This window comes from Conger conger, chromosome 17 (assembly GCF_963514075.1).
Source record: "Conger conger chromosome 17, fConCon1.1, whole genome shotgun sequence".
NCBI classification, from domain to species: Eukaryota; Metazoa; Chordata; class Actinopteri; order Anguilliformes; family Congridae; genus Conger; species Conger conger.
In genome coordinates, this window is record NC_083776.1 from 6,278,570 (window position 1) to 6,304,029 (window position 25,460).

The window sequence follows — 25,460 nt, forward strand, 5'->3', positions numbered from 1 at the left end:
TAGGAATAGTAAAGAGTTTTAGGGAGTGGTTTCGGTGAACAGAAACATACAAGGAGTGGAAAGGATGGGGAGGGGGGGGGGGGGGGCTCTAGACTCCAGGTTTGGAAAAGTGAGTCTTTTCATTGAAGGGAGAGAGGTCGTGATTCATCCGAGAGAAGGCCCCTGCAGCAACACTCATAACCAAACGTGGGTTTCAAGTCTGCACCAAAGAAAAAACAGCATTTATAATCAGTCATTTATGCCACTCCGGTTTTATTTATTACTTATTTAGTCATGACGATAAAGTTCTGACAGCGTACTGATGTTGGTTTAATTACTTTATTTTTGTGTTGTCACGCCACCTAATTTTTAAGGACGTGCGATATTCTCTTGGGAGTTCTTCTGTTTCCACAAACTGAATAGCCAGTGAGAATGTCTGTCTCCGATATCACTGTTAGCATGTGCACTGTAGACAAAGCTGTCTTACTGCCATGCGAGTGTTCCTCCCAAAGATAACTGGTTTCTAATATTTAGTGTGAAACGGAATTGACTGGGAGAGCTATCAGAGCGTGCTGTATGTGTGTGTGTGTGTGTGTGTGTGGGGAGGGGGTTTGGTGGGGTTGTGTGTGTGTGTGTGTATGTGTGTGTGTGTGGGCGTGACTGAGGACGTGTGTGAAAGAGGAACAAAACTGCAGAGAATCATTCTGTAAATGAAGAGAAAGTAGAGTGATGACTGAACCTGGTTCTACATCCAGGCTTGAGCATGGGAATGTTTATCTGCTGCTATCACCCCCCCCCCCGCCCCCGACAGATAGTCCCCCCCCCCCCCCCTCGCAGTGCGTCTGCGGGACATTGTTTTCTCCAGACTGGGGGAGGGGGGTGTCCTTGATAGGGGTGAGAGGAGCTGGACTGGGGGAAGTGACAGGTTCTGTAGGAGCCACCGCCCCCAGGCTGTGTGCAGGGGGGGGAGTTTCGTGGGGGTGGGGGGCGTAGTGGTGATTTGACAGGTCCTTACAATGGGACAGCCCAGGGGACAAGTGCGAGACTTTGCCTGCGGGGGGGTGGGGGCAGGGGGGGGCGGGGGGTAGTAGTCATTGTTTTGGCCAAATCCACCCACGCAGGCTCTAAAGGAACAGATCAGGCAGTGTGGCTGTGCGGTACAGTGGTGGTGTAATCCAGTTCATAGTGTGTGTGCGTCTACTGTCTGTTCACCACTGTTCTATACCCCTACCCCAAACCCCCCTCTGCGCACACACACACACACACACACACACGCGCACACACACCACGCCACCCACCCCTCTCCCCACACACACACACACACACACACCACGCCACCAACCCCTCTCCCCACATGCACACACAACACCCCACCAAACCCCCCTCCCCACACACACACACCACGCCACCCACCCCTCTCCCCACACACACACACAACACCCCACCAAACCCCCCTCCCCACACACACACGCACACGCACACACACCACACCACCAACCCCTTTCCACACACACACACACACACACACCACCCCTCTCCACACACACACACACACACACACACCACCCCTCTCCACACACACACACACACCACGCCACCAACCCCTCTCCCCACACGCACACACAACACCCCACCAAACCCCCCTCCCCACACACACACACACACACACACACCACGCCACCCACCCCTCTCCCCACACACACACACAACACCCCACCAAACCCCCCTCCCCACACACACGCACACGCACACACACCACGCCACCAACCCCTCTCCACACACACACACACACACACACCACCCCTCTCCACACACACACACACACACACACACACCACCCCTCTCCACACACACACACACACACACCACCCCTCTCCACACACACACACACACACACCACCCCTCTCCACAGTGCATCTTAAAGAGAACGTTTTTTCTGGCTGCTGTACAAATGACTTCCAGTCAACAGGCTTTTTTAGAATTTCTTTCACTGAAATGGTGGAAATTGGAAAAACGTTTCCTATAAACGAGTCGCTTCCTCAGCTTTGGAGCGCATTTAGAGCTTGTCTCCGTACATGCCCCACACAGCCGTCAGCGTGTGACAGAACCACAGAAGCGCCGTCTCCCGCTTCACTCTGCTCAGAAGATCTGCTCTGGCCATCTGCAGCTCTCTCATGGCCGATTAATGCTCATTGAGAAAATCACGAGCTGGCTTCAGTTTAAGTTACAGAAGTATAAGACAACCTTTTTACAACTGAGTATGTGGTCTTCAGCGTGCCGTACATTGATATTTTTTTGTTTGTGATTAGACACAATTTGTGTAAAATATTCCATGGTGCTCATTTATTCACTGGATACTCGAACATGTCCTGTTCCGTGACCTCTCCGTGAGCTCTCTGTGACCTCTCCGTGACCTCTCCAGGAACTATCAGCTGAGATCCTGTCCTAAATATTTGATTGACATACACGCCCGGGGGTACATCCATCCATCCATCCATTATCTGAACCCATCCATCCATCCGTCCATCCATCCATCCATCCATTATCTGAACCCATCCGTCCATCCATCCACCCATTATCTGAACCCATCCATCCATCCATCCATTATCTGAACCCATCCATCCATCCATCCATCCATTATCTGAACCATCCATCCATCCATCCATTATCTGAACCCATCCATCCATCCATCCATTATCTGAACCCATCCATCCATCCATCTATTATCTGAACCCATCCATCCATCCATCCATCCATCCATTATCTGAACCCGCTTATCCTGATCAGGGTCACAGGGGGGCTGGAGCCTATCCCAGCATGCATTGGGTGAAAGGCAGGAATACGCCCTGGACAGTCCACAGGTACACGATGATGTGAAATCAAATTTCACATCATTTCCCAGGAAGTGGACAGAAAAAAGCTTTGGTGTGAAAATACAGAAGTATTACAGTAATATGAATTTAATGGCAGATATACTTTAGGCTGTGTTTGTATTGAGGAAGAGGACTGATGTTGCTCTGGGGGCTCTTGTCTCGACAGGGAGGATGGACCCAAACGGCCTGTCGCCACGACTCATCAAGAGTGACAGCGACGACGACGACCTGCCTAACGTCACCCTGGACAGCGTTAACGAGACGGGGTCCACCGCCCTGTCCATCGCCCGCGCCGTGCAGGAGTGAGTACCTCTCTACACCTCCTCTACACCTCCCCTCTGCTCTCCCACCTCCCCTCTGCTCTCCCACCTCCTCTCTCTCCATCGCCCGCGCCGTGCAGGAGTGAGTACCTCTATATGACCTCCTCTACACCTCCTCTCTGCTCTCCCACCTCCTCTCTCTCCATCGCCCGCGCCGTGCAGGAGTGAGTACCTCTATATGACCTCCTCTACACCTCCTCTCTGCTCTCCCACCTCCTCTCTCTCCATCGCCCGAGCCGTGCTCAGCCAGGCCCAGTCACCAAATGTGTGGTAAATGCTAATTGACCTGCGTTTATATAGAGCTTTTTCCAGCAACTATGGCTGCACAAAGTGTTTTATAATTAATGCATTGTAATGCATTTTTAATTATTAATGAATTATTACAATTAATAATCTCATTCACCCACTCACACACGCACTCACACACCAACAGTGACTAACTGGTTGCCACCAGCCGGCTTGTTGGCGGTTAGGTGTCTTGCTCAGGGACACTTTGACTCACCCAGGGCGGGGGATTGAACCGGCAACTGTCTGACTGCCAGACGACCGCTCTTACCTCCTGAGCTAATGTCGCCCATAATTAGATTTCGAATGAGGCTTAAAAGAAGATGATGAAGTAGTAGATGTAGATAGACACTGATGTATTGGGTGGCGGTTGGATTGGAGGTTGCGGGTTTGATTCTCGGGCGGGGCACAGCCGTTAATGCACTTAACCTGGGCTGCTTCAGCGAGTCCCCAGCTGTATAAACGGACTGTTAAAAGAATGTGAGCTGGGGAAGTTGCTCTGGATCCCATGTGAAATGTCTGAAATGTACATTCATGCAGTCGGATAGTTAAGTCATTTCCTAACCAAAGCAGGTATTCAGCAGCCAAAATAGTGCTCATATTACTTATTACTCGACTACATGCCGACAGAGTGTTAACAAAAGGTTCCTTAAATAAGTCACACACACAAGGCTTTAGTTTGTTTCTGAAAGTGTGAGGCTTTTCGGATGAAACTGGGCCAGTTTAGACTCCTCTTTTGCTTTCTGTTGCATTTCTGTGAACTGACCTGCCCTGCCTGCACCTTTGGGAGGTACGTTCCTAACTGCCTCCTGAGACAGTTGCAGCGGGGCATTCTGGGAAATGTAGTCTTTTAGGAGCCGAGCAGATGTAGGCTTTATCCCCTGCAGAAGGGGCTCCTGGGTGATGTCTGTCTGCAGACAGCAGTCGCTGCGCAGGTCTGCACAGATCCCGTCTCACTGTGGTCATAAGAGTCAGAGGTTTCTACCTCAGCCGGCTGACGTATGTTCAGGAAGGATCCACCTCTTACCGTAAACGTTCCTGACTCCATCGGCACTTTTAAGAAACTTTTATAAACACATTTTACTCCCTCGCTTTCCCTGATTATCGGTGCTGCTGCTATTCTGTTACCTTTTTTTATTATTTGGTGTTTTATTGCCATCTTGTTTTTTATGTGTTCTTGTGTTTTAGCTTGTTCGTTATTTGTTGTTTTGAGTTTATTAGTATTTCTGGTGAAGCACTTTGGAACCTTTGGTTTACAAAGGTGGTATATAAGTAAGCGTTTCTTGCGTACTTACATACGTATATACGTACTTATTTACATCGGAGCTGGGTTCTGTATGGAACCCTCCAGAGCACTGCTCAGAAGTCCAGGCTGGAGAGGCTGATGTCCCCGTGAAATAGAGACGGACTGGGGAGATTATTTTGGGATCGTGCAAAGTCACCATTTAAGCGTCATGTTGTGCCTTTGCAAACAGTCAGAACTTGCGATTGACATGGTACATAATTGTTCATGAAATACGATGGGGAGGTTTGTGTGTGTGTGTGTCTATTTGAGTGTGTGTGTGTGTGTGTGTGTATGTACAGTGTGAAATGTGAATCAGCATCCGGAAACAGTTCCATCGCAGCACAGATGGCTGTGTGTGTGTGAGTGTCAGTGTGTGTGTGTACTCTGTGTGAGTGTGTGTGTACTCTGTGTGAGTGTGTGTGTACTCTGTGTGAGGGTGTGTACGTGAGTGTGTGTGTGTACTCTGTGTGAGTGTGTATGTACTCTGTGTGAGGGTGTGTACGTGAGTGTGTGTGTGTACTCTGTGTGAGGGTGTGTGTACTCTGTGTGAGGGTGTGTACGTGAGTGTGTGTGTGTACTCTGTGTGAGGGTGTGTACATGAGTGTGTGTGTGTGTTTGCTCTGTGTGAGGGTGTGTACATGAGTGTGTGCACTCTGTGTGAGTGTGTATGTAGTCTGTGTGAGGGTGTGTACGTGAGTGTGTGTGTGTACTCTGTGTGAGTGTGTGTGTACTCTGTGTGAGGGTGTGTACGTGTGAGTGTGTATGTAGTCTGTGTGAGGGTGTGTACGTGAGTGTGTGTGTGTGTACTCTGTGTGAGGGTGTGTACGTGAGTGTGTGTGTGTGTTTGCTCTGTGTGAGGGTGTGTACATGAGTGTGTGCACTCTGTGTGAGTGTGTATGTAGTCTGTGTGAGGGTGTGTACGTGAGTGAGTGTGTGTGTACTCTGTGTGAGGGTGTGTACGTGAGTGTGTGTGTGTGTACTCTGTGTGAGGGTGTGTACGTGAGTGAGTGTGTGTATACTCTGTGTGAGGGTGTGTACGTGAGTGTGTGTGTGAGTGTCACCAAAGGTGTCTGTAAGAGGAGCGGTAGGGGGAGGGACTCTAGACTCAGGCCAGGTTTGGAGAGGGAGGGGTCTGTGTCACCCCATGTTCCCACGGGCAGCAGAATTGGCAGGACCCCCCCCCCCCTCTCCTCTCCTCTCCTCTCCAAGGTGAAAATAGCCGTGCAGTCCCCACACGACCGGTCCAGTTTCAGGTGCATGAAGAGGACACAACAGGGCCTGCAACTCAGCACTTCCTCTGCTGAAACAGAGCACTTCCTGTCACATGAGCACTGCAGTACACACTTCCTGTCACATGATCACTGCAGTACACACTTCCTGTCACATGATCACTGCAGTACACACTTCCTGTCACATGATCACTGCAGTACACACTTCATGTCACATGAGCACTGCAGTACACACTTCCTGTCACATGATCATTGCAGTACACACTTCCTGTCACATGATCACTACAGTATTCACTTCCTGTGACATACATGTCAGTGTACTTCCAGTGATACATCCATCACCAAAAATGTCCAAGGATATTGATTTACTGGAAAAATGATTACTTCAAATCAGTGACACATATGCCTGAATTTATTCCTTCACTAAGTTTGTTAGTTCTGTTTCTGGAACTGCACTCTTCTCCCATTTTCAAATTCACATTCAAAGTCGGCTGCCTTGGCCTGATAAACTCAAGGTTTTATGTTTCCAGAGTAAAATGAACAGGAGGGAATATCTATAAATACATACATATTTTAATTTAAGAATATATACTTCTGAAGAGACAAGAGACCCTTGAGGCACTTTTAGTGTTCATGTTTAGTGTTGGTTACAGACTACAGCTATTCCTCACTGGTCTGTAAACATACCCCGGGCGATTAGCTAAAAATGAACTTCAAACAAACTTCAAACTACTTCTACCCAGAGATTCTCCACTTCTCCCAGACCAGACTCGACACAGATCATATTGTCCTTAAAGGACGAGGCAGAGCTGGGGATTAGAGCTGGCTGATTGTTATTGTTGTTATACTTTCGTTATTCTGTCTGGCGTTCTCTCTGAGAGCTGTTGAGGATTCAGATGTATGGCAGAGGTATTCTTACTAAAGAATCAGGTGTTTAATTATAATTTATTAATTATAATTTGCACATGATCCCACGTGGTGTCTGTCATGAGCGAGCACAGGGGTTCAAACACACAGATGGAAATGTGTGTGTGTGTGTGTCTGTGTGTGCGCGTATATGTCTGTGTGTGTGTGTGAGTGTGTGTGTGCGTGTATATGTCGGTGTGTGTGCCTCTGTGCATATATTTCTGTGTGTGTGTATGTATGTGTGAGTGTGTGTGTGAGTACCTCTCTGTGCCTGTGTGTGCGCATATATCTGTGTGTATGTGTGTGTGTGTGTGTATGAGAGAGTGTGTATGTGTGTGTGCCTCTGTTTGTGCGTACATGCCTCCATGTGTGTGTACACATATGTGTATGTGTGTGTTTGTGTATGTGTGTGTGTGTATGTGCGTGTATATGTCTGTGTGTGCGCATCTGTGTGTGCGGTTTAGACAAAACTATTTACGTTTTTTTTTTTCCTACTCAGCTGGTATCCTTCCCTCTCAGAGTCTCAGCACACACACACACACACACACACACACGCATACGCATACACCCACTCACACACACACACGCACACACACACGCATACGCATACACCCACTCACACACACACACACACGCACACACACACATACACATACACACACAGACATATACTCTCACACACACGCACACACACACACACACACACACATACACACACAGACATATACTCTCACACAGAGGCACACACACACACACACACGCACACGCACACATACACATACACACACAGACATATACTCTCACACAGAGGCACACACACACACACATACACACACACACACACACACACACAGTGCGCAGAACGTGGGCAGGAACACCGTACTCTGCGTTCTTACAGTCCCTGCCAGTGTGACATTTCAGCCCTCCAGTAAATCTGTCAAACGAGAAACTGCAACGCATGACCTCACTTCCTCAGCGACTGCCTGGTGATCGGCACTGCGGAAATTCCACTGCCCTCCTCTGCACCCGCTCCTCTCCCCAGTGCCGGAGTCTCAAAACAATAACAATCATCACAGGTTATATCAATCATAACAACCGTAAGCGGTTATTACGGGATATTAGCCGCTGCATTTAGCCACAGTTCTGAAAAGGAGGGGCGTGCGTGTGTGTGTTGAGGGGGGGGGGGGGGTGTATGTATGTATGGGGGGGGGGGGGGGATGTGCACAAAGGATTAAAAAAAGAAGTTGTGTTAGCGCGTGACCTCAGCTACACTTCCTCTCCTGTGAGGGGAATTCAGAGTGTCAGGATGTCAGGAGGTCACGCAGGGGTCACAGCAGGGCTTTCCACCCCATCTCTCTCCCTCAGCAACACTGGAGTGTGTTATTTCAGTCACACTGTGTTACTGTGATTTTAATGCCAATATCCAAACAATGAATCGATCACAACAACACTGACCCGAAGACAAACAAAAGTACACCAATGAAAATTTACATTTCTTTTGTTTTGTGTTTGCCACATTTGTCTATATGTCACCTATAATCACCTTGAGATTTTAAATTTCTATTTCTATTTCTATGAAGTATGTAACAATGTACGCTTATTCAATCTGTCAAATGTTTGTTGAAAATTAGTGATTTTCTCCGTGGATGTGAATGAGAATCTTGCCTGGTGGAGGTTTTGTTGAGGTGTGGTGTTTTGGTGGTGGTTTGGTGTTGTGGTGAGGTGTGGTGTTTTGGTGTGGTTTGGTGTTTTGGTGGTGTTTTGGTGAGGTGTGGTGTTTTGGTGTGGTTTGGTGTTTTGGTGGTGGTTTGGTGTTTTGGTGAGGTGTGGTGTTTTGGTGGTGTTTTGGTGAGGTGTGGTGTTTTGGTGGTGGTTTGGTGTTTTGGTGAGGTGTGGTGTTTTGGTGTGGTTTGGTGTTTTGGTGGAGGTTTGGTGTTTTGGTGAGGTGTGATCTTTTGGTCGAGGTTTGGTGTTTTGTTGAGGTGTGGTGTTTTGTTGAGGTGTGGTGTTTTGGTGTGGTTTGGTGTTTTGGTGGTGGTTTGGTGTTTTGGTGAGGTGTGGTGTTTTGGTGGAGGTTTGGTGAGGTGTGATCTTTTGGTGGAGGTTTGGTGTTTTGTTGAGGTGTGGTGTTTTGTTGAGGTTTGGTGTTTTGGTGAGGTGTGATCTTTTGGTGGAGGTTTGGTGTTTTGGTGAGGTGTGATCTTTTGGTGGAGGTTTGGTGTTTTGTTGAGGTGTGGTGTTTTGGTGAGGTGTGGTGTTTTGTTGAGGTGTGGTGTTTTGGTGGAGGTTTGGTGTTTTGGTGGAGGTGTGGTGTTTTGGTGAGGTGTGGTGTTTTGTTGAGGTGTGGTGTTTTGGTGTGGTTTGAGGTTACAGCCCAAGCCGAGTGAGAATGAGCTTATCTGCTCTTCTGGGCTCTGCGTGTACGAGGCTCCGGCCCGTGTGCTATTTTTACCAAACAGTCTTATCGCGTGGTCCGTCCCTCTCCCCCCCCCCCCCTCCCCCCGGGGGGTCCCCCGCTCTCCAGTGCATGGTTTTTCATGGGTTTATTCAGTTTTTCCCCTCACAGGCTGTGCATCTGTCTGTTTTCCGTGTGGGCTCCTTCTCTGCGAGCCTTCTCTCTCTCTGTGTGCTGGGGAGAGAGAGCGGGGGGGGGGCAGGGTGAGGGGGGTGGGGCGAGCGAGCCTTCTCTCTGTGTGTGCTGGGAAGAGAGAGAGCGGGGGGGGGGGGGCAGGGTGAGGGGGGTGGGGGCTTCATTTCTGTGCGATTGGCTCATTTCCTGCCTGGCCCCAGGGTGGCCGAACGCCAAGATCAACAGGTGACCCTGCAGCGGGGGGGGGGGGGGGGGGGGGAGGCAGGAAGAGCCAGCGTGTGCTGGAGCCGCTTCAGCAGGGCCTGTCTGGCCCCGCCCGGCCCTAAACACCCCGCCCCCTCCCCCAGGGCCCCCAGGCTGTCTGTCAGGTCCGAACAGCGAGGGAGGGGCTGTTTCTGGGGTACAGAGATGGGCGGGGGGTGGCAGTCATGGCGGCAGGCACTGGTCTCTAATGATAATAGAAATGACCGGTGCAGCACTTTACAGAAATGTAAGGTGATTTTGGGGGGTTGGGGTGTCCTCATTGTTTTTGTTTTTGTTTTTTTTGGGGGGGTGGGGGGGTGGGGGGGGTTTAGGCTGACGTGGCACCACTGTCCATGTCCTTAACCAAACCCCCCCCCCCCCCCCCCCCCCCCCCGATCCTGACCCTAACCCTACTTATACCCCTAACATCAAACACTGACCCTCACCCTAACCTAACCCTAACCCCCCCAACACTGACCCTAACCTCACCCTAACTGAGAGACAGACTGAAGACTCCATCCCTGAGCCTTCTCTCTCTCTCCAGCAGTGGGAGAGCAGCGACTCTTCTTCCCTCTGTTAGCCGTTCCTGTGCGTCTCTCTCACTGCGGTGTGTGGCTCCCCCTAGTGGCACTGCGTCTCCTGTTTTGTTCACGCTCCTCCGTCAGTAACGTGAGGGAACAGCTCCATCTAGAGGCCAGGACTGAGAACTGCACCCTCTCCCTGCCCTGAGCAGTGTAGACAAGAGGCAGGAGGTCTGACCTGTCCCATCATGCATCAGCAAGCAGTGTTGAGGAGCTGCTGTGTTGCATTCAGGCCTTTCAGTTCCATGACCTCTGACCTTGGGGCATTTCCATTTCCTCGTCTGACACTGGGAGATTGGAGTTTAACCCACTAACTAGTTCATTAATGACATTTCATACTTTCAGTCTGGCTTACACATGCTTTGTGATGTTTTGATAATTTAATTTCGTAAATAATTTCGCCTGTAGACTAGTGGCTTTGGTACATGACTGGAGTCTTATCACAGCGTTATCTGAGCGTTATCTGAGTCTTATCACAGCGTTATCACAGCGTTATCTGAGCGTTATCAAAGCGTTATCTGAGCGTTATCTGAGCGTTATCTGAGTCTTATCACAGCGTTATCACAGCGTTATCTGAGCGTTATCTGAGCGTTATCACAGTGTTATCTGAGCGTTATCACAGTGTTATCTGAGCGTTATCTGAGCGCTATCACAGCATTATCACAGTGTTATCTGAGCGTTATCACAGCGTTATCTGAGTCTTATCACAGCGTTATCTGAGCGTTATCACATTGTTATCTGAGCGTTATCTGAGCGCTATCACAGCGTTATCTGAGCGTTATCTGAGCGTTATCACAGCGTTATCTGAGCGTTATCTGAGCGTTATCACAGCGTTATCTGAGCGTTATCACTGTCGTTGCAGCTCCATGTCGCCATTCAGCATCGAGGGCCTGCGGCGGTCCAGGCGGTCCGAGTCGCCCGACTCCAAGAAGAGACGCATCCACCGCTGTGACTTTGAGGGATGCAACAAGGTGTACACCAAGAGCTCACACCTGAAGGCCCACCGCAGAACTCACACAGGTCAGACTGCCACTGCATCCTGCTCCACTGTGACAGCTTCCTGCTCCACACACACACTCCTGTCTGCTCCACTGTGACAGCTTCCTGTTCCACACACACACTCCCGTCTGCTCCACTGTGACAGCTTCCTGTTCCACACACACACTCCTGTCTGCTCCACTGTGACGGCTTCCTGCTCCACACACACTCCTGTCTGCTCCACTGTGACAGCTTCCTGTTCCACACACACACTCCTGTCTGCTCCAGTGCGACAGCTTAAAGGCACACCTTTTCTCTGTGTTACGTGTGACTGTGGAATTGTCTTATTTCACGGCTAGGGTCATATGTCAAGGTTTGTGCAGTGTGCCTTGGACAGGATCGGTCCTTTTAGCTGTAAGGACTTGTCAAACTGCCGGGACTTTAGCTGTAAGGAGTTGTCAAACTGTCGGGACTTTAGCTGTAAGGAGTTGTCAAACTGTTGGGACTTTAGCTGTCAGGAGTTGTCAATCTGTCGGGACTTTAGCTGTAAGGAGTTGTCAAACTGTCGGGACTTTAGCTGTCAGGAGTTGTGAAACTGTCCGGACTTTAGCTGTCAGGAGTTGTCAAACTGTCGGGACTTTAGCTGTCAGGAGTTGTCAAACTGTCGGGACTTTAGCTGTAAGGAGTTGTCAAACTGTCGGGACTTTAGCTGTCAGGAGTTGTCAAACTGTCGGGACTTTAGCTGTAAGGAGTTGTCAAACTGTCGGGACTTTAGCTGTCAGGAGTTGTCAAACTGTCGGGACTTTAGCTGTAAGGAGTTGTCAAACTGCTGGGACTTTAGCTGTAAGGAGTTGTCAAACTGCCGGGACTTTAGCTGTAAGGAGTTGTCAAACTGTCGGGACTTTAGCTGTAAGGAGTTGTCAAACTGTTGGGACTTTAGCTGTAAGGAGTTGTCAAACTGTCCAGACTTTAGCTGTAAGGAGTTGTCAAACTGTCGGGACTTTAGCTGTAAGGAGTTGTCAAACTGTCGGGACTTTAGCTGTAAGGAGTTGTCAAACTGTCGGGATTTAGCTGTCAGGAGTTGTCAAACTGTCGGGACTTTTGCTGTAAGGAGTTGTCAAACTGTCGGGACTTTAGCTGTAAGGAGTTGTCAAACTGTCCGGACTTTAGCTGTAAGGAGTTGTCAAACTGTCGGGATTTAGCTGTCAGGAGTTGTCAAACTGTCGGGATTTAGCTGTCAGGAGTTGTCAAACTGTCGGGACTTTTGCTGTAAGGAGTTGTCAAACTGTCGGGACTTTAGCTGTAAGGAGTTGTCAAACTGTCCGGACTTTAGCTGTAAGGAGTTGTCAAACTGTCGGGATTTAGCTGTCAGGAGTTGTCAAACTGTCGGGACTTTTGCTGTAAGGAGTTGTCAAACTGTCAGGACTTTAGCTGTAAGGAGTTGTCAAACTGTCCGGACTTTAGCTGTCAGGAGTTGTCAAACTGCCGGGACTTTAGCTGTAAGGAGTTGTCAAACTGCCGGGACTTTAGCTGTCAGGAGTTGTCAAACTGTCCGGACTTTAGCTGTAAGGAGTTGTCAAACTGTCGGGACTTTAGCTGTCAGGAGTTGTCAAACTGTCGGGACTTTAGCTGTAAGGAGTTGTCAAACTGTCGGGACTTTAGCTGTCAGGAGTTGTCAAACTGTCGGGACTTTAGCTGTAAGGAGTTGTCAAACTGTCGGGACTTTAGCTGTCAGGAGTTGTCAAACTGTCGGGACTTTAGCTGTAAGGAGTTGTCAAACTGCTGGGACTTTAGCTGTAAGGAGTTGTCAAACTGCCGGGACTTTAGCTGTAAGGAGTTGTCAAACTGTCGGGACTTTAGCTGTAAGGAGTTGTCAAACTGTTGGGACTTTAGCTGTAAGGAGTTGTCAAACTGTCCAGACTTTAGCTGTAAGGAGTTGTCAAACTGTCGGGACTTTAGCTGTAAGGAGTTGTCAAACTGTCGGGACTTTAGCTGTAAGGAGTTGTCAAACTGTCGGGATTTAGCTGTCAGGAGTTGTCAAACTGTCGGGACTTTTGCTGTAAGGAGTTGTCAAACTGTCGGGACTTTAGCTGTAAGGAGTTGTCAAACTGTCCGGACTTTAGCTGTAAGGAGTTGTCAAACTGTCGGGATTTAGCTGTCAGGAGTTGTCAAACTGTCGGGATTTAGCTGTCAGGAGTTGTCAAACTGTCGGGACTTTTGCTGTAAGGAGTTGTCAAACTGTCGGGACTTTAGCTGTAAGGAGTTGTCAAACTGTCCGGACTTTAGCTGTAAGGAGTTGTCAAACTGTCGGGATTTAGCTGTCAGGAGTTGTCAAACTGTCGGGACTTTTGCTGTAAGGAGTTGTCAAACTGTCAGGACTTTAGCTGTAAGGAGTTGTCAAACTGTCGGGACTTTAGCTGTAAGGAGTTGTCAAACTGTCGGGATTTAGCTGTCAGGAGTTGTCAAACTGTCGGGACTTTAGCTGTCAGGAGTTGTCAAACTGTCCGGACTTTAGCTGTAAGGAGTTGTCAAACTGTCCGGACTTTAGCTGTAAGGAGTTGTTAAACTGTCGGGACTTTAGCTGTAAGGAGTTGTCAAACTGTCCGGACTTTAGCTGTCAGGAGTTGTCAAACTGTCAAACCACAGAGACAGCAGAGCCCTCATCACAGACCTGCACCCCAGTATAAGTGCAAAAGGTTGTGAGAGTTTCATTTTGGTCACTCGGCACTTGTTGCGAGGATTGTGCGACCGAGTATAAACAAGGCTGTCCTGTACCACACACACACACTGGTATAAACGAGGCTGTCCTGTACCACACACACACACTGGTATAAACGAGGCTGTCCTGTACCACACACACACACTGGTATAAACGAGGCTGTCCTGTACCACACACACACTGGTATAGACAAGGCTGTCCTGTACCACACACACAAACTGGTATAAACGAGGCTGTCCTGTACCACACACACACACTGGTATAAACAAGGCTGTCCTGTACCACACACACACTGGTATAGACAAGGCTGTCCTGTACCACACACACACACACACACTGGTATAGACAAGGTTGTCCTGTACCACACACACACACACACTGGTATAGACAAGGCTGTCCTGTACCACACACACACACACACACACACACACACACACACACACACTGGTATAGACAAGGCTGTCCTGTACCACACACACACACACACACACACTGGTATAAACGAGGCTGTCCTGTACCACACACACACACTGGTATAGACAAGGCTGTCCTGTACCACACACACACACACACACACTGGTATAGACAAGGCTGTCCTGTACCACACACACACACACACACACACACACACACACACACTGGTATAGACGAGGCTGTCCTGTACCACACACACACACACACACACACACACTGGTATAGACAAGGCTGTCCTGTACCACACACACACACACACACACACACACATACACACACACACACACTGGTATAGACGAGGCTGTCCTGTACCACACACACACACACACACACTGGTATAGACAAGGCTGTCCTGTACCACACACACACACACACACACTGGTAAAGACAAGGCTGTCCTGTACCACATGCTCCACAGCTTGGCGCTGCGAACGCTGATTGCACAAAATTTATTTCCAGCGAAAGTGGTGATGTTTCAGTCATGACTTCGTAACAAGCCAAGCTGTGTTGTGTCGTTCTGGGAGAAGTCCAGCGCACCCTTTTTAAAGAGAAATTCGTAGGCGGACACAAAGGAATAAGAAGCAGTAAAATGTTTACTTTGCATTCATGAAACCAGTTTTGTGGCAGTTATGGTCTGACTCACGTGCTCGGTGTGTAGGTGGTGTAAAATGCAGACTGTACATCAGAATTATTGCATCACCCTTTCATCATATGTGATGCTTTTGCAATCACTCTGACCTCTCTCTCTGTATCTCTGTAGGGGTGAGTCAAATTGCTAAAACAACACTGTACCCATTGGCTTAGATTGATAACACTGTGCCCATTGGGTTAGATAAATAACACTGTGCTGATTGGCTTAGATAAACAACACTGTGCTGTTTGGTTTAGATTAATAACACTGTGCTGATTGGTTTAGATTAATAACACTGTGCTGATTGGCTTAGATTAATAACTGTGCTGATTGCCTTAGATTAAAAACTGTGCTGATTGGCTCAGATGAATAACTCTGTGCTGACTGGCTAAGCTGAGCTGTGGTGTTGTGTTGTCCTGCAGGAGAGAAGCCGTATAAGTGCACGTGGGACGGCTGCACGTGGAAGTTTGCGCGGTCGGACGAGCTGACCCGGCACTACCGCAAGCACACGGGCGTGAAGCCCTTCAAGTGCGGGGACTGCGACCGCAGCTTCTCCCGCTCCGACCACCTGGCCCTGCACCGCCGCAGACACCTGCTCGTGTGAGAGACGCTCGCACGCACACACACAGACACGCGCGCGGGGGGAGCCGGGACTCGCCCCGAAAACACGCTCAGCTGGGCTGAGCGCACCCTCGTTTCCCCTGCCCCGGAGAGAGAGAGAGAAAGAGAGAGAGAGAGCGCACACAGGGTCTGGTCCTCCGAGCCTGCGGGGGGCAGCCTGGCAGCTGCCACACTCGCCGCGTTCGGAGTGAAAGGAACCGCTCGTTCCAGCACTGTTTTTAAAAGCAAAGGTTCTCTTGTTTGTTGTTGTTTTTCCCCATTTCGCTCCTCATCTGGACACACAGGTATGAAGGCTGTCCTCCACCACAACTCTTCTTCTGTTTTGATTTGACCTTTTTTTTTCTTCTCCATCTTCAATCAAACGGCTGCTTTTCTGCGTCTATAATGTGAAAAACTCTGCTCACGGATTGGCTGGGCCCCAGGAACACACAGTGGCCTGGAACAGGGTTGTTGCACAATGCCCCCCCTCCCCCCCGCCCCAACCCACCCATCGCCTCGGCGACAGGCGTCTCAAACGCCAGGGACACACACGTGAGCCAGACTCTGAGAAACAGAGGCAGCTGTGTTGAGTATTACCCCAGAAGGACAGGTAATGAGTCAGCTCTTTCCTCACCCAGCATACAGCGCACACACCACGAATATGTACACGCTACATACGCACTTCAGTGTTCGTTCTCATCAAGTGAATTTCTCCAGCTCATTATCTTAAAACATGTACATGTCTAACAATGTATACATCAGTTACAGAAGACACTTTGCCAGTAATCTATAACTGTCCTCAACGTATGCTTCTTGAGAGCCTATTATTTGCTTTGTTAAGTTTCTGTCTAGAAAAGTGTTATCGGTTTCATTCTGTGCTGTGATTCGCAATCAGTAAAGTGCAATTTCACGAGTTTATCGTAAACATGAATATACGTTTGTGTTGAGCTCACCGTATCTTAATCTGCCTGCTTTGGAACAAAACCCGGACTAAAAATCGAGAAAAAAAACAGTAACAGTATTTTTAAAACTGCAGAATTGTTATTACCAGTATGTATTGATTAAAACTCTCTTAAGCTCTCGACGCTCAAATTAAGTGTTACATTCACGTCATTAATCCCGAAATGAGTTGATTATGTTGGTGTCACTGGTGAGAAGGCAGATGTTTTTTGGTGAAATTGCCCATCAGCTGTGCAGTATTTCAGGGTACCTGAATGATGATGTGTGTTTGTGTTTTCACCACTGTTTCCTTTTTCATAATCCTTTAGCCGTAACTTTTTATTACACTCAGAAACATGTTAACTCCCCCATATAGTATAACTGAACCTTAATTGGCTTTTCACATCAGCTTAAATGGCTGATGGGCTGATTAAGGCAGCAGGCAGTTGGTAATGTCTGCGATAAAAAGTGTGCCACCTTGTGGTTTAATATGCCGTGCTTTTTGTTCATACTGAATCCTTAGCAAACAGCATCATGGTTACCTAATAAAACGGATTCCATTTGAGGAACAGAACTGGGGTAGCATCACAGACCATGAGATTAAAGCAGTGCTAATTTGCCTGAAAGACATAGATGCTTTTCCATTACCGACATTGCCAGCTCAAGGATTTTTATCATTTATATAAAATAAGTGTTGAGCCTCATACTAATATTGTCTTACTCAATATTTATATGATACAGACACACACGCACCCACACACACACAAACACACACACACACACACCTTTAAGCTTTCAGCTATGGTGTACTTCTTGCTAACAAGTGCAATTAAATAAAAGCAAAATTAGAACAATAAAAAAACATTGGAAAAATTTAACTTATCAAGAAAAGTCTCATTGTATCTTAACATTTCTTCAAGAACGACAGGTTTTTAGTGTGTAAAAGCACATGCCAAACAGATGTATCCATACAGTAGTTGCACAATGTGAATAATGCTGTGTTAGCATTGAGTGTATTCTTATGAAAGGCCTGACCCACGAGGTGTAGGCTTCTGCTCACACCAGGAAGCACAGCTCTGTGTAAAAGTCTCAGGCACACGTAAAGATGCTTTCAAAAATAATGAAAGTCAAAGTATCTAAATATCCAAAAATGTCCTAAAAAAAGCAGCAAATGGTTAAAAATTAAACAAAGTGAATATTTGTTGTGACCACCCTTTGTGACCTGCCTTCAAGTCTTATAGTACACTGCCCTGCAGTTTGATAAGGACGTCAGCTGCCACAGTTCTGCAGACTTTGGCTGTCTCGCTTACTTCTGCCTCTCCAGGTAATCCCAGACAGCCTCAATCAAGTTTTTAAGTGAAAAGTGGTCTATTTACTTAATATGTTACTTTAATAAAATACATTTCCCTAACATTACATTTGGAAACTGAATGTTTGGAAATCTCAAATCATTGACACACTAATTTAGAAAACAAAACAAAAAATATCTATATCTTACAAACAAAATCTGCGATGCCTAAGACTTTTGCTCAGTGCTGTGTCTGATTTAGCTTCTGATCCTGATGTGCTTTTCATTCTCACAGAATTCACTAATCTATCAGTGTGTATTTTGCACTATATTTTCATACTTGGATCTAAACTTTTACGAAATAATTTTGGGGAAGAAAATTTTAAAAATAATTTTGCTCTGATCACCATTGCAGAGGGAACATTGAAAGAGGCCGAAATGTAATGTGCCGTGTACTCTAATATTATTTTTAAATATCTACCATTCACCCTGGAAACAATTTTTGCTACTTGATTACAATTTAGAGTTTAAATTTGTACCGAAATAGTAGATTTATATATATATATAGAAAAAGATTTTCATTGTAAAAGATCCTTCCTCTCCACAACACAAGGAAGCAATATTTAAAAGTAACCAGCTTTTTTGTGATTGCATCATTTTAACCAAGAAATATCTTCTTTATCAAATTCTAAAGAGGAATACCAGCCCTTGTAAATCACCTCACACACACACACACATAATCACACACACACACACACGCACACACACTCTCACACACACACACTCACACAAACACACGCGCACCAACGCACACACACGCACGCATGCACGTTTGCACAGGAAATGAAAACACAACTCAACTGCCAGGGAATAACCAGTGAAAGTGTAAGGAGAGGTGCAGCCAGTGGTTGGAGAGTGCTGTTATGTGTAATTATGTCTTCTGTGAACCATTTTACTGCTGGGTAATTCTGTGTGCACATTTCATAAGGTCAGTCGCAGGTCACATGACCCTGCTAGCCAGTGTAGAATTGCCCCCCCCCCCCCCCCCCCCCTCCCGCTGGTCAGTGTAGTGCAGCTCGCCGTGTGACACATTCTTGATGGTTTATTTTATTTTACTGTGAGCTCCACATGTTTGCAGAGGTCTGTTTTACCTGGGCCTCTGTAAGGTCAGACGCCTGAGCTTTTCATGTCGGGAAGCACCCTGCTACACATGAGGGTGGCTGAGTGAACCGAATGATCTGTCCTGTCTGCAGTGTGGTGCTTTATGTCCTGTAGGAACACCTACAGCATCTTCAGCTCAGTTCTCAATTAGATGATTGACAGCTGAGCTCATGAAAAGAGCAGTACTTGATTTTACTCATCCACAATGATAAATTACTGAATCGCTCCTGAAAAATGCAGTATTCCTTTATTGAAGTGACAGTAATATAAGAAGAATTTGTTAACCTTCAGTTATTCTAAAACAGAAAGTATATATAGATATATTCAACCTAAAATAAGACCAATATGTTTATTTTATTTTGCTTGAGTATTATATGTGTTTACGTTTCCTATTTGTGTACACATGAATAGATCATTTTATCGTTTTATCATTGAGTCATCATGGCCGTCTGAATTATCATCAGCACCTTGTTCATTTGTATGAGAAAAGTGAAATTAGAATGTTAAATGTTAAATTATACGCAGTAATAATCATCAGCATATTTTCATATCATTGACTTTTTCTACGTTTCTGCGATGAGGGGCACTTCGTCATAGGGCTATGTTATGTACAAACGCTGTTTCAAATAATAATGTCATTTATATGTGACGCTGAGAAAAGTGTTTTCAGACTCAGCTTTGCAGAGACTGTACATAGTGTTCAGTGAAGGAACTTGTATTTTTTATTTTAAGAAGTACCTTTAATACATTTTTACAGATAAATTGTAGAATTTGGTATTTTCCTCTTGAATATATGCATAAAAACAATCAACTACGATCTATATAAATCTGTGTGGTTCTGCTGAAAATAAATATTTGGAAAACAGGTTTACCATGAAGTATTCCCTCCCCCTCCAACACAAAACCATCCCTGAACATGTAGCCATTTAGATAAATATTCATTTTATACAACAGAACCTCTGTACATACGTAATTATTTAAAATATTGAGTTCAATTTAAAAATCTGTCCACATTTTTAATGATCTAGGGTCATTTGGGGCCATCGAGGATAGTTTTGGATTAAGGCAGGGGTATTTCGTTAAACTAGTGAATATCATTTAAAATACTCCGAGCAGTTGCAGTGACACCAATACCCCTAATGCCTGGTGTTGGCATATCACACATAATTTCTGAAGTGAAAACTGCTTTAGGTCATTTCCGAATACGTAAACCCATTTGCCTGGTTATTTAATGTGTTTCTCATGGAAACAGTGAGGGTTTTATGAAGATGAACACATCAGTTATGTACGGTGCAGGTGCACACAGATAAAGTGCTTTTCTTCGGGATGTTCTTCTGCGAGGGAAGGGTTTAGCATTTCCTGTGGCATCTTTTTGTAACGGCAAGCAGGGTCAGAGTTATGCAATAAAGAATAGCGTCTCCTCAGAGCCAATCACAGCGCAGGCAGACGAAGAGGCGAGCGCCATGCCAACGCTGGTAACGACAGCACAAACGTGCACAGTCAGTACGGCCGGACGGCAGACTTCACTTAGAGTAAGCACAGACACGCCGAAAGCCACGCTCACTTTAAATAAATCCCCCTGAGGCTTAACCTTCAGAACCAACATCACATTATAAATGCAGTGTGTGTGTCTCCTATGGAAATGACATGTGACTCTTATGGATGTACAACCATGCATACTGAAGTACTGAACAGATACATTATTATTATTATTATTATTATTATTATTATTATTACAAATTGCATATCTGTAGATGTATTGCCTTGATTAATGTCATACGCCTGTTATTGCGATGGCAGGAGATGTGTAATTATGATTTGCAGTCCGTTCCGTGTTTTACTGCCGCGGACAGGAAAGATCTTCTGAATGTGTGTAGACTGGGATTCATCCTCTGGAAACCTTTTCTTTCTGTGAATAAAGCCCAGTTTCATTCATGTTTTTTTTTTCTTTCTGTTCATTTAACAGCAGTTCTGGTTTGGTTCTTTGCCTTGTAAACTAAGTAGATTAGCCGATGCCTATGTTAAAGGTGAATGATATGACGTATGTGTTGTTCTTGTATTTATGTATAGTGTATGTACTGTAAATATATCCAGAGCGTTTCACCTTACTGTAAAGTTGTGATCTTCCCCCGCAGTGCTGTCCCAGGGAGTCCCTGTCTGTTCAATTCTGTCCGAGGATCGAATGTTGCCGTCTCTTTCTAAGAGAACGAAAAGAACAAATGTTTTCTTCTTTTTACCGATAGAGTCTAAACATTCTGTCTGTGCTTTGCTTTCTTTCTTCTGTTTTTTCCTTCTATGGATTTGGCTGTGAATTGAAATTAATTTTAAACATATACATGTATAATATTCTGAATGGAGGCATGAAGGTAAATAAAGTTGAATTTTGTATGTAACAAGCTCAGCGGTGTGCAGAGATGTGTTTGGGGGGGGGGGGGGCCTTGCTTTTTTCCCCCCCCAAAGCCTGGGATTTGAGTGTAAACTCCCCCCACTGCTCGACGCTGGCAGGCTGGGATGGGGAGAACTGTTTCAGGGGGTGACATCAGCTGCTAGGCCGGATTAAAGGCAGTTTGAACTGCAAGCTGACGCTCGCTATTCCTGTCAGATCCAGAGATTCAGAACTTATTTCAGAAAGTGAGGGAGCTGAACTAAGACACTCCCCCTACCAAACCAAACGGAGGGAGAATACATATCTACATGAAAAATATTTCACACCATGTGTTCAGTATGTTGGGTTTATATAACAGTAAAATGGTTCCATATTCTACCAGTGCTTTACTAGAAGGTTGAGTGTGTATCCATACCGATTTAATCTGAGTACTAGTCGCAAAATTTTGCAATCATTGGCGGATGACAGACCGTATGATCAAACATAATTTCATACAGATTAAATCTGTTATTGGTCACGTGAGCAATGTGTTGATTGCGCTGCTATTCTTTTCTTATTTCATATATTTGCTGTCACAGGAATATGTATATATATTTAGAGTTATAATGAAACAATTTATTTAGGATTTTTCTTCTTTTGATTAAATGTAAAGCAGTTCAAAATGTCTGTCGGAGAAAAAGGAGATGCCCTTTTCAGTTTTCACCTGCGGGGGGCAGCAGCTCCCCGTGTTCCCAAAATTTCCAAAATTCAAACATACCAGCTGTTTCAAATCAAGCGTACTGCCCATCACTGCTGCCCTGCCTTGCCTTGCCTTGCCTTGACTTTTTTATTTTATCCAATTTCTTGACGAACTCATAAAGTCAACAAGGAAACTGGCACAATAACTATACAACTACGTGATGAACTCTGCGCTTCAAGCTTCAGAAAAAATCGTCGGTACTTCTGATGTTCGCCTCGTAAAAAGCTTCTTCTAAAATAATAACATGTCAGAAGCAGTTCTTCTCGGGAAGAAGAGTGTGGTGTTTTGGGTTAGGACTCCACCAGTGACTTCTAATTTTGTTCTAGACATACATTGCTATAGTAGTCTACCAATACTTAAAATGCGCCAAACTACTAGTGTACAGGAACTGAATTAGACTCACTACTGACTACAGAAAGGATATTAACCCTAAGCACGCCCTGTGCAAATATACATGTGCACCTAGATAACAATAAATGAATCCTTTCTAAATAAAAAATATTTGTGACTTTAGAATTCGCACAGGGTTTTATGGCTGCCCATCTCACGTTGTGAAAACATGAGGGGGGGGGGGGGGATCTGTTGTGAATATGTTAGATGTACAATATATTCCCTAAAAACAAGTTTGCACAAACAAATCAGCCTTACAGTAGGTGCCGGCTGTTTTCTACAACTCGATTCTTGAGTGAGTGTGCTGATAACTTTACACAGGATTCAGAGGAATTTCTTAAAATTGTTCTCAGAGAAGGAACATTAAACAGGCTGAAACTATTATTTACAGTTACCAATAGATGCTTGAAACCTTCGTTAGCCTCCGGTATCAGTGGGTGGACGATGATGGGAAACAGAAAAAGATAATAAAAATAATTCCTGTGTGTGAAATAATAAGAGCTGTTATTGAAATCACCACGATGACTTTATCCAAACAAAATAATTACTCTCAGGACAAGACCTCTGGGTGCATTACGAGGAAAAGTATGTTGACAAGACATTCCCAAGCGAGAGAGTACTTGTTAATATTTCATTTGGCAGCGGCCCAACTTAGTGTAGTGTTTTTTCTCTCTCTTTCTCTCTTTCAGCCTCTCTCTGACTTTCTTTCTGTTAAAGAGTTTGAGCAATTTAATCCCAATTTAATTGATGGTGGCTAAGGTTCGAGTTCGCTAAAGAGCTTCGCCTTTCACTGTAAAGGGCCTTGATTCAGGAAAAGGCTACATAAATGTGAGTAATTATTATGTGATTATTATAATAATTATAATAATTATTACGTAAGTAATATTATTATTATTATTATTATTATTATTATTATTATTATTATTAGTAGTATTATTAGTAGTATTATTATTAGTATTATTATTATTATTATTATTATTATTATTATTATTATTATTACATAAGTATTACGTTTTGGGTTATGCTTCCTATTAGAGACCTATCCCTTTTCCAAGTAAATAATCTCGTACATAACGTGGTAAGTACAATTGGTTAAAAAAAAAGTACCATTGTTAAAAAACGGAAACTGAATTACTTTCAAATACCAGCTCTCTTACAGTACCTGTCAATTGAAGTGACGTGAAGCTTTCAAAGGCTTAGCTTGGTTAAAGCATGGGTTGTGTAACTGTCTATTTGCGAGGACATTCGACTAAACCTTCTAATAGAGGTTTTTCCAAGAAAGTGTTATCTAAGTTTCTAGGTACACATTTAACCTCAGGCTACAGCCAATGTACACCTGTCATAATTGCAATGTAGCAACATGAATCTATAGGTGATGCGGGATGCGTTTCCTAATATTTCAGTTTTAGCTTCTTCGTATTTGGCTGTTTTGCCTGTGGTACCTAGTACCTATGATAAGATCTGCACAGCTGTTGGGCCTTTGAGCAAGGCCCTTAACCCCACATAGTTCCAGGGGGGATTGTCCCTTGCTTAGTCTAATCAACTGTAAGTGGCTTCGGATAAAAGCATCAGATAATAATGATAATAATAATAATAATAATAATAATAATAATAATAATAATAATAATGTTATTTATTATAAGCGCATATCACATATTGCTACTATAGTTGCCAGGTGCCAAATTAAACTACTTATGTAAAAATAAAAAATAAAGATATTCTGATGTTTGTGTTTTAAAAACACCATTTCATAAACAATAAGGAGATGGAGCTGAAATTAGCAGATGGAACATCATGTTCTGATGATGTGACATACTGTTCAGGAAAGGGGAAACAGACAAATATCAAGTAAACATATTAAATATCATATTAAATATCAATTACACGTGCCATAAGAAATGAGAAGCAGAATGGAGGGTCTTGCAAAGCCTTGTTTGACTGAGCCGGCCAAGACATTACTGCAGCAGTTTAATGCAATGGCCTAATTGAATGGCTACAATACAGGGAAAAGGGCTTGTAAAAGCCTTTTTGCTTTTAAAACTGGAAATGGATTCAACAGTAGAAAGTGCATCTGTAGACTTTATACATATTTTAACAACCGACTCCAAAATGTCTCTGACTTGAATTAGTGAAAGTACATGTACGCCTTATGATGAAACAATACGCTGCTAATTATATTTGCCAGATCAAAACATTCATTGATTATTTTCTGAGAGTACTTTTTATAACCACATGTGGGTCATGTGTGCCCTGTAAGAGCTTGTGTGAATCAACATCGTGATGTTATGGATGACATATCACTCATAATATTCCATCTTTATCCACTCGGGATGTAGTTTGGGAAGAGAGAGGATGCGTTGAAAGGTTGCAGGGAATTTTGACGACGGGCGCTGGAAGACTCTGTTTTCATATGTTTGGTTCATTGTGACAGTAACTCCTGATTTTTTTTAAACCACGTTTTGCGGTGCAAGTGTTTTCAAGGTCGATTCTTGCATTTGAGGCCCAGGTCATGTGAAGTGACAGATTGGCTCAGAATGTCACAACCCCCTGCACTACAGTACAGAACCAGCTGATGGACACGGCCCAAGATGCAGTCCAGCAACACGCCATCATTATTATTGACATTATTATTATTATGATTATCATTATTCTTAGTATTATTATTGTAATTATTACTATCAGTATTAGTTTTATTATTAATATTATTAGTATTATTATTATTGTTGTTATATTATTATTATTATTATTATTTTTAGTAGTGGCGGCACGGATGGTGCAGTGGGTAGCACTGCCGCCTCACAGCAAGGAGGTCCTGGGTTCGAATCCCTGTCGGCCGGGGCCTCTCTGTGCGGAGTTTGCATGTT

At 45.1% G+C, this 25,460-nt stretch overlaps 1 protein-coding gene across 3 annotated transcripts in view; it reads left to right on the forward strand.

Moving 5' to 3' along the window:
• Positions 1–18,962, forward strand: part of LOC133116892 (Krueppel-like factor 12) — a 73,707-nt gene extending 54,745 nt beyond the window's left edge. For all 3 annotated transcript variants that reach the window (XM_061226900.1, XM_061226898.1, XM_061226899.1), the window contains exons 4-6: positions 3,019–3,154; positions 11,154–11,311; positions 15,516–18,962. In XM_061226900.1, coding sequence (XP_061082884.1) covers positions 3,019–3,154; positions 11,154–11,311; positions 15,516–15,697 — 476 coding nt within the window. In that variant the 3' untranslated portion in view covers positions 15,698–18,962. The remainder of the gene's footprint in view (positions 1–3,018; positions 3,155–11,153; positions 11,312–15,515) is intronic.
• The last annotated feature ends 6,498 nt before the right edge of the window (positions 18,963–25,460 follow it).